At 39.6% G+C, this 15,697-nt stretch overlaps 1 protein-coding gene across 19 annotated transcripts in view; it reads left to right on the top strand.

Annotated features, from left to right (window-relative positions):
• The window catches only part of IQSEC1 (IQ motif and Sec7 domain ArfGEF 1), a 282,649-nt gene that overhangs the window by 255,517 nt on the left and 11,435 nt on the right, over positions 1 to 15,697 (top strand). For 12 of the 19 annotated variants that reach the window (XM_072934947.1, XM_072934948.1, XM_072934950.1 and 9 more), the window contains 9 exons: positions 2,885 to 3,046; positions 4,283 to 4,405; positions 5,147 to 5,313; positions 6,849 to 6,988; positions 8,250 to 8,279; positions 9,343 to 9,468; positions 10,748 to 10,847; positions 13,747 to 13,920; positions 14,702 to 14,878. In XM_072934947.1, the coding sequence (XP_072791048.1) occupies positions 2,885 to 3,046; positions 4,283 to 4,405; positions 5,147 to 5,313; positions 6,849 to 6,988; positions 8,250 to 8,279; positions 9,343 to 9,468; positions 10,748 to 10,847; positions 13,747 to 13,920; positions 14,702 to 14,878 (1,199 nt within the window). The remainder of the gene's footprint in view (positions 1 to 2,884; positions 3,047 to 4,282; positions 4,406 to 5,146; positions 5,314 to 6,848; positions 6,989 to 8,249; positions 8,280 to 9,342; positions 9,469 to 10,747; positions 10,848 to 13,746; positions 13,921 to 14,701; positions 14,879 to 15,697) is intronic. The other 7 variants (XM_030282973.4, XM_072934951.1, XM_032750647.3 and 4 more) reach the window with 1 other exon arrangement.

Raw genomic sequence — 15,697 nt, 5'->3', positions numbered from 1 at the left:
AAATCTGAAAATAACTGCTCTGCTTCTGCTGCTTCCTCCAGTGCTATTTATAGATTTCTTATCTTGTCTGTTATTGGTCTGTGTAATTAACAAGCCATCAGTGGGAATTTTCCTAATCACAAAAGACTCTTAGTTGTAAGTACAAAATGGTCTGTGCCCAACTCTGAGCAGACAGAAATTAGGATAACTTATCCAATCCTGTTCAGTCCTGACCCTTGCTTGTCCCACTCCCTTCTGCATCCAGTCAGACACTTGAAAAAGTCAGGCTTTGCTGAAAAGGAATGTTTGTTCAGTTTAAAACAGCTGGGTTTGCAGCAGAAAATCTGGCTGCTTGTGTTGGTCAAACCTGCCCTCCACAAAGCCTGGTGTGACAAACCACCTTGGGAAGGAACAAATGAGTTTTTGGTGGTTTGCTGGAGGTTTGCACCACAACCTTCACATCCTCCTGGTGCATTTAGGAAGCGACTACTTCAGACTTGGTGGTATTTGAAATTTCTGGTGTTGGAGATACTTAAATTTCCATTATCCTTCAGTTCTTCAGTTTCTCTGACTTCGAAAGGAGGCAAAATGCTGCTTATGTTAAAAGCAGAAAGAAAATGCCCCCTTGAGTACATTTTTCTCTGAACCTGTTGTTAACTTCACTTCTGAAGTAAAATTTCCTTGGAAATGCAGCGCTTCCAAACACTCTGGAAGAGTCATCATTTTCTGGTAAGTACTTTTCCTGGTGAATAAGATAGTGTCCCACCTGGTGGGAGGTGGGAAGGAGCTTAAAACAACAATAAACCTCCGAGCCTGCCTTACTTACCAGATGATTGATCAAAAAAGGGAAGGAGCAGCCTTCATTCTTACAGCCTGGGGGTTCAGGTGTTATTTTCATATTATTGCTGCCAGGTTACAATTTTTGTAACAAACTGGACTGCTTTTAAATAATCCCAGACTGCAAAACTCCCTAATATTTCACTCCAGCATGAGGGGAGCATTGATAGGAAAAGAGCTCTTGGCTTCCAGTGTTTTGTAAATGGATTTTTAACTCTGTTTTGGACAATCACCTAGCCTGGTTTGAAGGGTATTTGAATCAAGTGACTTCATATTACCAAGCCAGGGCAAAGCTTCTTAGGTGACAAAGCAGACCCTGATTTAAGTAAAATTATACGACCAGAGAGGGGCTGATGAAAATTAAATTATTTTATCTTTGTGATGATTTTAAATGTTCAGACTTATGCAGGTGTTAGGAATTCATTTTGGTTTTTAGTACAGTAAGCAATGATCCAGCATTTTCTATATGTCAGGTAAAGGTGATATTTGGATTAAGCTGTGGGTTTTGAGTGCTTTTTTCTGCTTTGACAGTCACTGGAGAGGAGCTCTCCTGGATTTGTATCTCTCTGAATTTACTGGACAAATGCAGCTTACTAACAAGGGGGATGGAGAAAACTATTCCTGTTTTTGTTGGATGCTGTGAATTTAAATTTAGAAAGATTAAGGATTCTGAAATACAGTTTAAAAGCATATGAACATAGCAATTACATTACTTGCAGAAAGGGACCTTTTAGTATGAAGGAGATTAGTTTCAGAAGATGACCATGTGTGTAATCTTATTTCAAATGAAAAGAGCCACAAAGTCTGATGCAAGAAATTGAGATTTGAGAACTCCCTTTTGATTAAATTATCTATATTTCTCTGATCTGTCTAATTCTTAGTAGGGTATTAAGTGTATAATAATGGAATGTAAAAGAGTGGGAGAACTGAATGATGATGTATTTAGCAATGTTATTTGCAATTAAAACCCTGGGGAAGGGTTATGGTTGTGTGATCAACCTTGTTTAAAAATAGCACGGTCACCTTGTCCTCTCTGATTGATTTTGCTTGCCTTAAAGGAAATATCTTTTAGGTCATCCAGCAAGCTGCAAACCAACCACTCTTACAGGTGGACATTATAGCATAATTCCATGCAAAATAAAGCTGATAATGGAATTACTGGTTCTGAAAAGGTTCTCCTTGAATATTTTTAAAAGCAATTATTGTTTTCTGCTGTGTTGCACTGCCGGATGATGCAGTGTGTGCTGTAATGGGGATTTTGCAGCACTTGAGAATAAAGCAGCATTTGGCTTTTTAAGCAATATATTTTATTGCCAGCTCTGTTCCAACCCTCCTCCCCAGCACACACTTCTTAAGAAGTTAAAAGGAGTGGCTTTGCTTTGTTTTGGGATGTGAAAGTGATTACAGCTAAATCTGGAGCTGTATGAAGAGATGTAAAGAAATGGGGAAGGTGCCTGTCTAAGGAGGGAAATCTGGGGCAGTGGGTGTGTTAAAGGAAGGAACTAAAAGTCTCAATTAGATGAGAGCTACACAATTTTAATTGCTCCTTTTCACTTGACTGGCTGTAGTTTTCCCCCTTACTTTTTGTTCTCTCCTCTGGCTAGTGACACCACTTCAGATGTTTTTATTCATTAAGTTTAACTTTTGCCAGGAGGCAGGGGGGAGGTCAGGGGAGATCTTTGTTTCTTGTTTTTCAGCAGCAGCGTTTCAGTTCAGTTTCTGGAAGGTACCTCTCTCCCAGCAACAGGAATTTTTAGTAGCTGGTGTTGGGCTTTGTTCCACTGGCAAGGGAGGCTGTTTGAATCCAGAGCTTCTCCTTGGGAGGGTTCTGGAGCAGGGAATGTGTGAAAACAGGCGAAGATGTGTCTCAAAGCTGTCAGCTCTTAGCAGTGAGCAATGCATGCCACTACGCATTCCTGCAGCTACAGGAGCCTGTTCTGCTGGGACATTGGTTAAAAGTGATTGAATATATTGACCATAATTGGCAGAACTGTTGTGGAATTTGAATCAGATGTAATCAGGAGCAATGGAAGGAAATTCATACTTTTGCACTCTCGTTTCTCCTCAGAAAACCCGAAAAAGGAGTCCAGTACCTCATCGAGCGGGGATTTGTGCCCGACACTCCGGTTGGGGTTGCCCACTTTCTGCTGCAGAGGAAAGGCCTCAGCCGGCAGATGATCGGAGAGTTCCTGGGCAACCGGCAGAAGCAGTTCAACAGGGACGTGTTAGAGTGAGTGCTGTGGGGAGGGGATGAGCACTGCCCCGGTGGTACCTCTGCTGTCTCCACGCTTCACCGAAATACTGCTTCCTTCCCATCCCCAGCGTGGCCCCACTTCGGCCAGCATGTCTCTGGGGGTCCTTAATTGTGTTAATTACTTCATTGGGAGTCTGCACATGTGCTTGACATCTTGGAATGGGAAAAGGGCTTTTGACACTCTAACAGAACTTGCAATAATGGGAAGCCTGTGAGCATTATTGCAGAACTGATAATAAAGTTTAGGTGAGGATTGGAAAGGGTGTGGAAATGGCAGGCTCATTGTTTCATTGTGCTTTTGCATAAAAGGAAAAATATTAAAAGCAAGGGGAATAAATTACTTGCTGTTAATCTACATTAGTTAGAATGTTACTGGAAGAAAAATATGAGCTACTGCAATTTGTCATTGTATATCTATACATTTAAGAAAAAGCTTTTAAAAGTGGATAGTGCTTTCTGTGGTTTCTGCATTACAGTGCTGTTACTTGCAGTGATTCATGTCTGGTCATTTCAAAACTAAAAGCTGAGCTTAAAAGAAATTTATAAGCTTCTGATTTTAAAGAAGTCTTTAAACCAAGTATTAGAATGACAGTTCATGTTGCTGATTATATTAAAATGGTTCCTAAAAGGGACTGTATTTTCAGAGCAAGAAAGTAATTATTTCTCCATAAATGTTAACTGAAAGTCACGGCAAATTATGGGGAGATGAGAGATACAGTAATAATAAGTGAGTATCCAAACAAGGTTATTTTTTCTCTCTGCAGTTAAGAACATTGCTAGACACAGAGCCATTTGGTGCAGATTATTGTGCCTGCTGCAGGCTTCCTGAGATACGATATTTTGAGCAGTATAAACTATTTATTATTGTTGGAGGCATTGTGATAGTTGATTGGCCTGGAAGCACAGAACTAATAATTATTTGTGGCAGTGGTACATCACTTACAATGATCAGACATTTGTCATTCCAGCAAGATCTTCAGTTAAAAAACACAAGGGTCTGCTCAGATGTGCACATTCTCATTGATCTGTTATTTTCAACCTCCCTTCACAGCTTACCTGCAATTATTGCAATTGCTGCTGAAAGTTTAAAAAACAATTCCCTGATTCTCTGTCAGATTGAAAATTGAAAAGTTTTTTCTGTTTCAAAATCTTCCCTTTGGTACTGTGTTATTAGAAATTAAGAGACACGATGTGAATCTGTTTTTGTCCTAGCTGTGTGGTGGATGAGATGGACTTCTCCACAATGGAGCTGGATGAAGCACTCAGGAAATTTCAGGCCCACATCCGTGTCCAAGGAGAAGCCCAGAAGGTGGAGCGGCTCATTGAAGCTTTTAGGTAGGATGTGAAATAAATCCCTCAGCCACCAGAAACCTGCTGCTTTGCAGTCAGACTGCAGAACTGGAGAACTTGGGCTTATCCAAGTTGCTTTCCTCATTATTTTCAGTGTCCTCATGAGGTACAAACACTTTCAAATATGTCTTGTTTGTGGGGGGAGGTTGCTAAGTATGGAATAGGAAGTTTCGTTTGCTGGTGTTGTTCACGTGTGGCATTTGTATTAATAGAACTTTCTCAGAAGCTCTTTCTGGCATCAGTTGAAAAGATATGCAAGGATTTTTGAACATCTCTAAGAATATATTTGGATTTAGTAGTTTATATGAGTGGAATTATAAGCCCATGCACTTTCTAGGGTATGTATTCTCCTGACTTTTCATTAAACACTCCAACAACAGTGGGAGAAAGAGGAGTCACTTACCAGTACTGACAGAGGTGTATCCAGGGCAGGATAAGGTGGAAATCACCATATGGCAGTAAGCCAAAATCAGTGCTGTGTTCTTACCTGCTGTTGGGGGATTAATCACTGAAAAAAGGGGATAAAGAAGTTAAGTAAGTGAAGTTACAGTTAAGGAGAAACAAATTCCTTGCATGCTCAAGGACTGCCTTACGAAAACGTGTGGATGGAAAGCTAAAGCTGTGTCTGGAAGGGAGCAGTAGCTTGCTGAGGCTCTGGAATGCACAGGTGGGTTATTTGGTGCATTTGAGCAGTGCCAGCCCTGACAGCCTCCCTGGTGTTCCCAGCCAGCGTTACTGCATCTGCAACCCGGGCGTGGTGCGGCAGTTCCGCAACCCCGACACCATCTTCATCCTGGCCTTCGCCATCATCCTGCTCAACACCGACATGTACAGCCCCAATGTCAAACCCGAGCGCAAGATGAAGCTGGAGGACTTCATCAAGAACCTCAGGGGTAAGAGACCCTAAGGGCAAAGCTCCTCAAAGCTTTTCTCTGTCACTGTCCTTGCAGGGACACTCTGTGTCTTCTGGGAACAACTTCACACTGCTGTCACCCGTCTGCCATTTGGACAGACTTCAATCATTTCTGTAACAGCAAAACCAGAAGGAATTGTGTAATATTTTGTCATTTTTATCTTGGCTTTCTTGAGTGGATGGATGTCTTGTCAGAACCTTTCATTTTAGGACCAGCGAAACCAAAATACTTGTAGTGTTCTGAAATTTCAGATCTTAAAAACGAAAGTCCTGGTTGGTGATTTTATTCCCTGATATTGATATAAGGCAGCAATGAACAACCTGTGCTTAGCAGATGTTTCAGCTTAGCAAAGTTTAAGTTAGTGCTGAGATTTTATTGTATAATCCACAAATACTCCAAAGGCCTGATATGGATCTCTTGGCATAATGCTGCAGTTACATTTGTGGAGTTAGCCACAGCACATTCTCTCTGAACTCCAGCATGCATGCCAGCAGTTCTTGTTACTGAAGGCATTTCTGTAACAGGCTACCTTGCTGCAGTAAATCACTGCATCACAAAGGGTGGGCTGTGGAAGACTTGGCCATGTGGCACACAACAGAGGTGGTTTTACTTGCTTCTATCTGCAAACAAATTCTATTTTATCACAGTATTTTTTATGGGAGTAGTTGTTGCACTGGGTGACAAAATATTCTATCTTTGCTTCTGAATGGGAGATAAGAGTTTATTGCTTTAAAACCTGTTTAAAAAAGAGACATGCATCTCCCTGTCCCCAGAAAATCCAGCTTTAAGTCACTTAGTGAAATTGGGCTCCTTGCATTGCTATTAAAAATTCAGGATCAAGCATTCAAGACAGTGTGCCATTTGTTGGAATGCCATGCCAATGATAATCACATAGTGCTAAACAATAATATTGGCTCTGGGCTATTTTGTTGATTTGTTTTTCCAGACTAAACTAGTTCTTTTTGAAATCTTACAGGAAATATTGGTTAAATAATTTTAATGTGTTCATAAGGTTCTCACATAGGAAATTATGTAATGAAGCTTGAGTAATATTAAGACAGAGGCAAAATGAAATGGTTCTTCTGCTTCCTCGCAGGGGTATATTCCCAGGAGAATGTCATATGGAGGTTTTAGTGTCTAAAAAGGAATTTAATTCATTGTAACTTTAATACCAAACAGAGGTGGGAAAGAAAAAAAATCCTTTAGGAAATCAGCCTTTTTATGTCTTAGTTTTAGATGAGAATTTTAAAACAAAAAATCCTCAAAGCTGGGTGATCTCCATCAATGTCTTGGTGTATGGGCAGTGAGCTTCTGGACCAAAATCAGTGTTTAAATCATGTTCACACCACTTCTTCTGCGTGGATACACAGGAGGAGCTGGCTGGCAGCTGGGAGAAACCAGCACAAACATCCACAGGCAGGCAGGCACTGGGAGGGCAGGAAAACAGAGTGCCCAGGATTTTGTGTTCTGCCAGGGTGGGTCAGATCCCTGCTAACAGAAGCTCGGCCCTGCAGGGGTGGATGATGGTGAGGACATCCCGCGGGAGATGCTGATCGGGATCTACGAGCGCATCCGCAAGCGCGAGCTGAAGACCAACGAGGACCACGTGTCCCAGGTGCAGAAGGTGGAGAAGCTCATCGTGGGCAAGAAACCGGTGAGTGCCCTCTGCTCTGCCATGGGCCATGGGCAGGGCAGCACAGCTGGGCTGCTCCCCGCTGCAGACTGGACCACAAATGGCAAAGGGCAGAAACTGTCAAAATCATTCCCTATAAGGTTGACTTAAATTCTGGAGTATCCATGCTGATGAATTTTGTTTTTGCAGTCATGGGTGACATGATGATGTTAGGAGTCTTAAAATCCTTTATTGTGAAGCTTTACAATTCTGAAATACCTGCATTTTAGGCAGTTCTCGTTTGTTTCTAAAGAACCAAATTGCTTTGTTAATGTGATATTGTAGAGAACCATATTTCAAAATGTGCACTGTCAGTTACATCTCCATAATTTACAAGAGTAACAGAGAAGTTCTGTTCACATCATTATCTTTGTCACCTGCTCAGCTGCCTCCATGACCTGGGATTTGTAAGGGGACACAGGGTCATTTTATCTCAGGACATAGCTGGAAATCAGGTCCCGGGGATTCTGGTCCTGGGTTTGAGCATCCAAAGATAGGATTGTTGTGGGAAAAGTCTTGAAATATTTTGCTATATAAATGAATCTTCAAAGCATCTCTTGGAAAAGGAGAGAGAAAAGAAAGGCCACAGCATTTTGCCTCCGAACGTGGATCTCTAGATTCTCCCTGTTACTGTTAAAGGGCTTGGAACTGTAATCTCTTCTCAGACAAGCCTTAGTCAGGGAATGGGGGAAGGGAATGAGGGACCACCGAAAATCTAATTTTGTTCTGTTTCCAGTAAAGAATGTGCTGAGGAGATCTCTTTGAAGAAGCAGCAGAAAGAAAGAAAAATTTTTATAAAAGCTTGTATCTAATTTTGAGAGGATGGGAAATAAATATTCTGAAGTCAGTATTCAGGCACTTAATATGAAATTTTGTTTCTGTAATTGGGGATTTAGATTTATATATAGACTTCTGTGGGAGATTTTTTTTTTCCCATGTTTCTTTTTTTATTTAGACATGTGACAATTGAAATCCTAAAACTAATCCTGACATTGTAAATTAAATGGGATTAAGAAAACAATGCCCTTGGTGGTGTCCTAGCTTGAAGGATTCTTCTGGTGGGAGACTTTTTAACTGTGTGCAAGGAATTTAGGGGAGCAGGCAAGAGTCTTTATTGATAGCTCTGTTTGTTTTTACTTTGTAGGCATTTAGTCATAGTCAGAGCGTGCCGTATTTACTTGCTATGATACAGTTCTGTGTTTCTCTGAAGTTTAATCAACTTGTATGTGTCTTTCTACTGTAGATTGGATCTCTGCACCATGGACTTGGTTGTGTAGGTATTTCTCTCCTACTCCTTCAAAACTTAAAGTCATTGTAATTGGCAGCATTTTCCTAAACTGGAGATAAAACATTCTGTTACATTTTAAAATTTTAAATTACTGATCTTATTTCAGGCAACATTGTTGTTGTGTTATCATAAAAACTCTCCAAAGTATAAAGATTTTCTTAAAAATTTATTTCCCCGAGGCTGCCTAATTTATTGCCAAGGGTCTTCTAGAGCTTTTTAGTACACTTTTTATTTATTTGAAATATTATTATCACTGTAGAAATTAACCAGTAAGGAATAAACAAATAATGAAAATCACAGTTTGCACCTCACCTTTTCACCTGAGCTGTGGTGTGTTTATTCTTTCTGGTCCATTTGAGAATTGAATGATACTCTGGAAAGATACTGCCAGTTAAAGTTCACTTCTGAATGGTAGATGAGCATTGAAAATATTGATTCCAGATTTAAATCATAGGTCAGTAATAAAGACAAACTGTTCTTATAATGCACCAGTTTATGGATTTTTTTTGGTGCTGTTAACAAGATCTCATTGTTTGCATTTGAAAGAAATTAAGTCCCACTCGTCAGCTTCAGAGATGCCTTCAGCAGACATTTCCAATAAGAAAATGGAAACTCAGTCTTGGTTTCCTTGCTGGCTTGAGAAAATAAGACAGATTGAGAATGCATTTACTTTGTCCTGATGTCACCATTTTCTTGGTATTAGGGAATGAACAGATTGAATTAACTTGGTGGCTGACAAAAAGTAACTTACAGCATTTCACAAAAGCTAAACTTTCTTTACATCCTTTCTTCTAATGATAATAAAAATGTTCTAATAATAATAAAAATTATAATAAAAAGTGGAAGGAACTTTGATGAAGTTTGAATGTCCTGCAAGTTTGTGGCATAAATTCTTTATGGTCTTGTTGTTGGTCCTTTGATGAAAAGGTCTAATGGGCTTAGACATAAAAATATTTGAAGTTTTAAAGAAAAAAGATTTTGTGTATAAAAATTGCTCTTTCTTGGCTAGAAGCTGTTATATGAACCATGAATTTTTGTATTATTGCAGGTGCTCTCTCTCCCCCACCGGAGGCTTGTTTGCTACTGTAGGCTGTTTGAAGTTCCAGATCCAAATAAACCTCAGAAGCTTGGATTGCACCAACGAGAAATATTTTTATTTAATGATCTTCTTGTGGTATGTATTTCCAGGCAGAGAGAATGAGGTATTCAGAAATACTATTGCCATGAAATCACTGGCAATTAAGTACATGAGCATTCCTAAAAATAAATATCTGTTATCCTGTATTTCAACAATCCTGGGATGATTAAGAGATTTGTATCTTAATTTTTTAAATTCTGTATAATTTGCTTTTAAACTGAAGTCTTTTACTAATGGCTACATTCTGCAAGAAGGTATTTGATGCAGTATCTTTTACTAAGAGGAAAAAACCTCACCTCCAGTTCACCCATAGTCCTAAAGGATAAACAGAGACATTATTTATTCCATGAATAATGAATTCAAGGTACTTGTGGAAAACCAAAATTGCATCCCACTTTGTGTTCCCTAGATGTTCTGTGAACTGGATCTGCTTGTGCTCTGAAATAGGAATAGGATCTGTTGAAATAGATTTTACAGTTGACTTTACTTTTTAGTGTGCATTTACCTTCACAAACTTTAACTTGACCCAGTCTTTTGAAAAGCAGACACACAGAACTCAAGACAGCTTGGAATTATTTGGTTGAGTTACTCTTAAAAATAGGAAAATTTGTTGCACTCCATTTGGAATGCACTTGGCTGTTACCTGAAAACTGAGAACTACACCCAATATTTCATATTTTGTTAGGAAAAAGGCACATCTCATCTACACAAATTTACTGTATGTGGTTTTTGGCATACCTGCAGACCTTGAAACAAGGAATTAAATTAAAAACATTAATCCTTTTGCTTCTGAGTATAACCTGGGAGTTATCAATGGGAGCTTGAGTGGAAAATGATGCAGCATTTTTTTTTGCTAGTTTTTATTACTTACTCAGATACCATTTTGGGGAATAATATAGACCAGATTGGTCGGTGTGGTAGCACCTAAATTTTGGGGGGTTTAAGGATAACTTAAATGTATTTTCATTTTTTGCTAGCACAGAAAGGATGCATGATTGTTTTTTGTTTTGGAATTTAATGAAGTTGAGTACTGGAGGAAAGAAAACACAAAGGCTTTCTGTCTGGATAAAATATTAGCTCTTCTGCTTTAGAGAGATGATGCTGCAGGGCTTTGGTTTTTTCAGTAGCAAGAGATTAAATACAGCAGTTGCACTTAAAAAAAAGGAAAAAAATAACAAGTGTATTTTTTCTGACAGATTTATAACTTTCTTTTAAATAAAATGTTTTCTCTTACGCTAATTCTTCAGAGCAATAATTTTCCACAGGCACATTTGGTAGAACAAGTATTTCACTTTGTTTATCTGATACCTTTCAGGTGACCAAGATTTTTCAGAAGAAGAAGAACTCTGTTACATACAGTTTTCGACAGTCCTTTTCCCTCTATGGAATGCAAGTTCTTCTCTTTGAGAACCAGTGTAAGTATTTACTCTCTTTTTAGAGGACCATTTTGTTCATAAATAAAACAAAAATGGTGTAAGTGAAAGGGATGGACAGGACTTGATCCTGAGTTTAGGAATAAAATTGCTCTGGATTTAACTTTGTTCTAAAGTTTAAAACAAGATGCTGTCAGTATATAAAACAGGTTTTTGGTTGTAGTCAGAAGCCGAATCTCCCCAGATATGTTTGTGATTACTTGTATAGAATAAAAGGATTGCCAAGAAAAAAAAAAATCTATTGCTGAGTCAGTGGTACCATTAACTGGAACTGAGTGATAATAAATAATGACTCTTATAATGATATCTGTAATTCAAAACACTATTTAACTTATTTTCTTGATTTATGGCTTAACTTTGCCTAGATAATGTATGCTACCTCAAATTTAAATACAAAGCATAGACTTTCATTTTCTGACACCTTTTGTTTATTTCTCTGCATTAGTTTTGCTTGTCCTTGAGAATGTGCTCCCTGAAAATCCATTGCTATTACTGCAAGCCTCTGGAGATTCCAAAGGGAAGGTTTTGCAGATCTCACAGCAGCTCTATAGCCCACAGATTATTTCTGTGCTTACATATGCATTCTCTCTCTCTTGTGAGCACATTATATGATATAAAATTCTGTTTTGGAGGGGAAGGCCAAATATGTCTATCCTGGATTCTACTAAAAATAGAAGGATTTATAATTCTCCGGTGGCATGTTAAATAAAATACATTTTTAAAATAAAGCATGCTAAGTAAAAACACTAATCAAATAAACTTAAAAATATCTATAGTGAAACATGAAGTAAAGGATTGGATTCCTCCGGGTGAACTGGAGGCATTTTATCTGAGGCACTTCGGGAGGGCTTCTGAATTGAATTCACTGCAGTGAATCAGTGAACAGACTGTTTGCTAATATTGGTGCCTCTCAGGTGGGATGCACAGTTTTCCAGTTGGGAAAGTGAAGTATTTGACCCCTTTGATTTGTAAAATTCAATATTCTGGATCTCCCCTGTCCCCAGCAAGCTTTGGGCTGTTTTGTCCAGAGCCATCAATAACTGTGTGGAGCAGCTATTCCCTGATTTCAAGGGAATAAAAGTCAGTGTTGCTAAAGCAGAAGCAACAAAATATTGGTTTAGCTGCTGGTGAGGTTGAACAAATTACTGGCACTAGTAATAGAAAAATTGACTTTTAATGATAGAAGTTAATTATGTTGAGGAATGGATGAGCTACAAAAGGGAAAACAATGTCACATATCTCTAGTAAATAAATAGGCCATATGGGAAGTATATTTTCCATTTTCAGTCAAAATCACCTACAAAATATAAAGGGGGAGCAGATCACTTAGGAGAGAGTGTGACTGAAACCAAGTAATACTGATGTGAGGGTTTCCTGACACTTGATCAGTACAGTGCAGAGAAGTACCTCTGGTGATAAGATATATGTGTTTGGTATGCGGACATTCTTGGCTCATATGTGGGGGCAGCCCCAGTGACTTTGGGGATGCCAGGTTTCCTTGTTTGATACTGTAAACATTTTTATTCTTTCCCCTGGAGTGGTGCAGAGCTGTTTGCTGCATTCCCTGTGCCAGTGTTCCCACCTGAGCCTGCCTAGCACTGGGACCTTTTGGCTGTTCTGTGTGAGGTGTTGACAGCAAATCCCAGCCAAGCTCCCAAATCCTTTCTCCCTCCTTCGCCTCAGGACCATTTGAGCCTCAGGGCAGTCGCTCTGTTTTCCCTGAGGATTGTAAATGGATTTGCTTCACTTCTAGTTGCAGCTTTGATTTAGGAGTGAAGGTGCCCTAGAAAAGCCAAAGTGAAGGTACCCTAAAAAAGCCAAGCACATGGACTGGTTTCTCAGTAGTTGAAGTCTTGTTGAAGCCTCATGGCTTTGAGGGAGAGGAGTGCCTCTCTTCATCTGCTGGCTCTTGAAGGAGGGAGGGAGGTTTCAGTACATGGCAGCCCTTGAGCTTGGGCTTAAATACTGAAGTAAATATTTGAGAGCTGTAGCAAACCAGGAGGGGAAGGCAGCTGAGTAAAATAAAACGTTGTGTTAAAATGCACACGTTGAGGTTTGCTGACAACCCATTGCTCCAGATCTGTGCTTCAAGGAAAACTGATTAGTTTTCTACAGCAGAACATATTTTCATTCTGAGTATGTTTCTGTAAATGAACCTTCTGTCCCAACCAGGAGATATTTTTGACCAGCTGTTAAAATTTCAGAAGTACACCTGGAAAAGAGGTAAAGATAGTTTCCAGAAAAATCTGCCTTTTATTATTAGAAGTACATAATATGGGTCAAAAGAAGGGTGAAAAAAACAAATCAGTCCTTTTACTTCTTCAGTATGTGATTTCACAGACACTTTTGATTTTATTTAAAAGAAAAAAAGGAAAGTAGGATGTACAGGGAGCACAGTCCAATAGAAAATACTAAACCTGTACCTGTTTGTGTGTCTGTCTTCCAGCAAATGGTGAGTTAAAAGTAAAAGACAATTTGTTGCATTTGAAATGTCTTCAAGTAGGCTTTACATTCAGCAAAAATTTGGTTACAAGTGGGTAAGGTAGGTCATGGGACCTGCTTCTTGAAAGGAAAATTATCCCCTTAGCTTTTTGCTTTTTTTTTCCTGCTGTTTTTTCTATATATTGCATATTGTACCTTAAGAGTAGCAGCTACATAAAGATATCTCTCAATATTTGTTCAGTATTTGACAGTTAAGCTGTTCCTTCCAATGTGCCTTAGGGATTTTTATTCTAATTTTGTGCTGTCAGGCTTCCATTTCTCTGACTTTGTATCCTCTGTGGTAATATTACTAAAAGCTTTCCGTTTTGGTGGGTATTTTTGTTAAAAGAAAAGTAATTGTAATAATCAGAGCTTAGTTTTTCTTGCCTTTTTTTTCCAGATTATCCCAATGGCATTCGGCTCACGTCAGCTGTTCCAGGAGCAGATATCAAAGTACTCATAAATTTCAATGCACCAAATCCTCAGGACAGGAAGAAGTTCACAGATGATTTGAGGGAATCAATTGCAGAAGTTCAAGAAATGGAAAAGCACAGAATAGAGTGTAAGTACAAAGGTACATATAATGGAGCATTTTCCAGCTAGTCAAAATAAGAAAATTCTGAGTAAGTGTATAACACATTAAAATGCCTTAAAAGTTCAGAATAATGTGGGTTTTTCTGTGACTTTGCCTTGAGAAGGAGGAAAAAAACAATAATGCCTTAAGCTCCAGCTGAGTTCATTGACTCCTATTTACTGCAGTGTAGCTGCAGTGGAATTTATCTTGGACAAGCTGCAAATAACAATGGACAGAGGAGAGCTGGGTCTGTGGTTTGTAGCATAAATTACAGTAAGAATTTTAGGGATAATTTGAACAGAAGAGAGCTGGGTCTGTGATTCATAGTATAAATTACTGCAAGAATTTTTAGGGATAATGTGGTCAGAGGAAAGATGGATCTGTGATTTGTACTATAAATTCCAGTAAGAATTTTAGGGATAATGTGGACAGAGGAGAGATGGATCTGTGATTTGCATCACAAATTACAGCAGGAATTCTAGGGGCATTTTATCTCACACAGAAATTCCCAATGATGGCCCGTCCAATAAGCCTCATTGAACTTTTCTTCATTTCCGTGTTGCAATTCCTGTACTCAGTAAGGAAGTCAGGTCTAAACCGATGTGTTTTGCTGGTAGTCCTGTGAGTATCTGCAGATGAAATTTTATCCCATTTTCCCAAAAGAGGCCGTGCTGCACATCCAGCTGTGGCTAGAGGGGTGAAGCTCCCTACAGGCACAGGGACATTCTGGGTGGTTTCATCCCCGCCAACAGCGATGTAAAAACCCCGGTGTGTGTTGCAGCCGAGCTGGAGAAGCAGAAGGGAGTGGTGCGTCCCAGCATGTCGCAGTGCTCCAGCCTGAAGAAGGACTCCGGCAACGGGACCCTGCCCCGGGCATGCCTGGACGACAGCTACGCCGGGGGCGAGGGGCTGAAGCGGAGCGCGCTCAGCTCCTCCCTGCGGGACCTGTCCGAAGCAGGTAAGCGCTGCCTCTCCTCCTGCCTCTCTGCATGCACAGCTGCCTCCGCAGTGCCCTCCACACATAGCACTGGTGGAGTCTCACACTGCCGAATAGCTCCTTTCTCCCCACCCCCGGCTCGCGGTTAATTTCTGTTTTTTTTTTTTTTTTTTTTTTTTTGTTTGTTTTTTTTTTACCTTTGTTCTGTTAAGCGGCTACTGTTTGAAAGCATTTAAGCATTTAAGCCGTTGTAGGTTGCTATAGAAACTTTTAAAGGACAGTGAAGACAGAGGAAAATTTGTAAGTTTTTAATAAAACAGAAGTGACTGACTTGTGCTAGGAGTAATTCACTTAGTTTTCCTTTCTTTCTTTTCATCTCCTTTGCTTTCCCCCCCTCATAGAGTAGGCCTAGAAAGGGAAGGAAAGCTCCTGGTCTCTGTGTAATGAGCGCTTTCTTTGTACTGTGCTCAAGTGTACCTGTGTCACCACCTGGATGAATGAAATGGAGTGAAGCCCTACTACATTCTCCCTAGAGCTGTGTAACATCAGTGTGCCCCTGATGCTCTTTTCTTGTTCTGTAACACAGTTCCTAATTCTTGCAAAAAGAGGTGGCTGTGAAGTACTCTTGGCAATAGAACAAAGAAGCTCTAGTGGACAAGAATGCTGATATAATCCGCAAAGCCACTGATGTGTCTTAAGTTTTATTAACTGATTAAAGACTGGAAAGCAGTGGTGGTGTGATTTTTTTAGCCAAAGTAAGCCAGGGGAAGTTGGGAATGTTTTTATTTGATGGTTTGCCTCACACCTGGCATAGCTATGTAATCTTTCAGTGTTAAAGAT

The sequence above is a fragment of the Taeniopygia guttata genome, chromosome 12 (assembly GCF_048771995.1).
Source record: "Taeniopygia guttata chromosome 12, bTaeGut7.mat, whole genome shotgun sequence".
NCBI lineage: Eukaryota > Metazoa > Chordata > Aves > Passeriformes > Estrildidae > Taeniopygia > Taeniopygia guttata.
This window is presented reverse-complemented; position numbering and strand designations above follow the sequence as displayed.